We start from the raw sequence: 2,887 nt of genomic DNA on the forward strand, positions 1-2,887 counted from the left end.
ATCATGTCCGAGAATTCGATCATTTACCTTAGTATGTTAACCACGCTAGGATGGACGATGCAAGGGATTGCAACGAGCATACAAAAGTAGATATCTTCCGCTGACAGAATGGCTTTGCGTGCTTCTATATCGCGAATCTCGCGGTGTTATTCAGGTGCTGCGCATAATCGTTACTTCGAAGTATTCATCAAATTAACGATGTTTACCACAACCACTACACGAGCGACTTTGGCCTTCTATAACCAAGTCGGTTGTATGTTCAACCAACTGGGTTGAATGTTGGCCATGTCGCTTTCATTATGGCACGCACAAGCTTGACTTAATTCCGCAAGTACGGTTTAATGAAGTCTTGAGCATCGCTGGTGCGTTCATAGATACCTGGCGTGCCGGCCAGACCACAATCAACGCCCGATCTGACCACCCCCACCAAACGCACGGCACCGTTTTCTTCGATGGTCAACGGTCCCCCAGAGTCACCGACACATGAGTTTTCTTCTTCCGTCCCTGCGATCAACATCGTATCGGTCACGGTCACTCTAAAGGGGTACAACGCAGCCGAGGCCCTGAGGTTGGTCCATGCCGTGACGTTGACCTCCTTGAGCACTTGCGATGGGGGGCCATTATGCCTGACCTTTCCCCAGCCGCGTACCCAAGCTTTATCGCCCCCCCAAACGTAGCGAAACGACACCGCCACAGGTTGGGTGATCGAGATGTCGTGGTCCAAGATTATGATGCCCACGTCGGTGCCATCAGGGTGTTTGATTTTCTGGGTCACATTGGCCAGTTCCCCGTCGGCAGAACCGGATAAATAGTGCGTGCCCACCACCACATGACGTAGATGCTCGTCCAAACAATGAGCCGCTGTCAAAACAACATTGGGGGCGATCAGACTGCCGCCGCACACGGAGTTACCATTGGGTGACTCCTTGAGCCCAGCCACATAACGGTGCTTGCCGAGTTGGGCTTCCTGGCCCCCGACGATTTCGAAACCATCGTAAGGGGCCTCATCGCCCCAAGCGACTTTGGCTGGGACAACTTGGTCTTGAGCCAAAGCAGCGACGGTCACGGGGAAAGCGAGAAGGAGTGCGAACTTCATGATGGAAATTGGAAAATGAATGGTCTTTCATCTAGAGCCAAGTCAATCCAATCGTTAACGTCAGACTGTGATTGAACTACCAAGTACCAAGGTTAAACAAATGGATGGTTGGGATGCGTACGTCATACATACATGCACCCACGTTGCTCATGTCCTCTTGTCATTAAGAGTCACGTTAAGTCACTTTAGCGTCATAAATATCCAACAGCGTGGCCGACATTCATTCTTGCGAGAAACCTGCTACTGTATCGCACTTTCAAAGGACGAAGGATCCACATAAAGACAGTAAAGTAACACTTGCAGTACGGTGGGTTGACACTGTACTCTGCGCACATACGATCGTACTATCCCCATACGCGTGCCTCCTTCGTGGTTGTTGGACACTCGGTCGCTCCCACAACTGTTTTATGACGCCAAAAGATGCTTTTATGTATGAGCGCAGTTCCATGACAACTTGGTTCCGTGCCACAATACGTGATTGGTAGAAAGCAATCACTCCGAAATTTTCAACCAATAACCTGCAATATCATTTGCGATTTGAGAGGTAACTAGATAAAATTAAGTGCCTCGAAACTGTTTTTAGTCTATGGATATTTTCACTCTTTTAGTTTACTCCAGGAGTATTTTACATCAACACCAATGGCATGATTTAAGTCTACGAACTGGATTAATTTTCCTCTTTAAGAAACAATATTGTATTAGCAATTTGGAGTAAAGGAACCCCTCCATAGAAGAGCCCCAAAAAGTGTCACGGAACCATGCCCATACGTATAATTCAGACCTTTAGCAAAATATAAGGCCGAACCTTTCTGGTCCCATACGTATAATTCAAACCTTTAGCAAAATAAAAGGCTGAACCCTTCTGGTATGCCAAAAACGTGAACTGTACAGCTGTCATAGATGTTGAACCTGTAGTACATATGTCAATGAGATGATTTCTTTTACTCATGCCCATATGTACAATACAGCACTACTTATAGCAAAATAAAAGGCCGAACCTTTCTGATATGCGTCAAAAACGTGAACTGTACAGCTGTCATAGATGTTCAACTTGCAGTACATATGTCAATGAGATGATTTATTTTACTCATGACTCATGAGGGAGGGTTAGATTATTGACATCGACATGTATTTCTCGCATTTCTCGCAAGGATGCAGTTGAGCAGTTTTTGCAGTACGGATTGAACGACGAAGTACATGTATCTTGGTTGATAACATTACAAGGACAATTCTCCTCGTTAAGAAACATTATTATATTAGCAATTTGGAGTAAAGGAACCCCTCCATAGAAGATTCCCAAAAGGTGTCACGGAACCATCTAAACTACTCTTCTCATTAAAGTAGCTTTTTAAGCTCGCGTTTGTAAGTGTCAAAAATTGTCTTTTGGTTTTAACTATGGTGATACTTCAAATGACGTTGTTTTTTAAATGAAATCTGATTAGCTTGATGCGAACTTTTCTACTTTTGGCTCGGATTTCCAGCTAACACTTTTCAAATGCCCTGCCACACTTTTGATCAGAAAACGCCAAATTTAATGATGCGTTTACAGAAATCACGACCAAAGAGTCAATGTTATCATGTATGAAGGAAAAGGGTTAGTAGACAACGTTTCAAGAAACGGCGACGAGGTTATGGAAGTGACACAGTCGTGGTGTCGTTTCCTTAAAAATGCCAAGTCATTTGGTCGTGTGGGAGGAACGGCACTCCCACTTCATCGATATACTGAAACCAAGTAGAAATGTCCACTGACCTGCCATGTGTTTGTTTCGAAACGCTTCTCTCACACACTGT

At 44.9% G+C, this 2,887-nt stretch overlaps 1 protein-coding gene across 1 annotated transcript; it reads right to left on the bottom strand.

The window, feature by feature from the left end:
- Positions 1–319: 319 nt before the first annotated feature.
- Positions 320–1,096, bottom strand: H257_14241 (hypothetical protein; the record flags this gene model as incomplete). Its single annotated transcript, XM_009842003.1, has 1 exon — positions 320–1,096. One exon carries the CDS (start codon positions 1,094–1,096, stop codon positions 320–322), a length of 777 nt encoding a protein of 258 aa, XP_009840305.1.
- Positions 1,097–2,887: the final 1,791 nt, after the last annotated feature.

Source organism: Aphanomyces astaci (assembly GCF_000520075.1).
Source record: "Aphanomyces astaci strain APO3 unplaced genomic scaffold supercont1.55, whole genome shotgun sequence".
NCBI lineage: Eukaryota > Oomycota > Saprolegniomycetes > Saprolegniales > Verrucalvaceae > Aphanomyces > Aphanomyces astaci.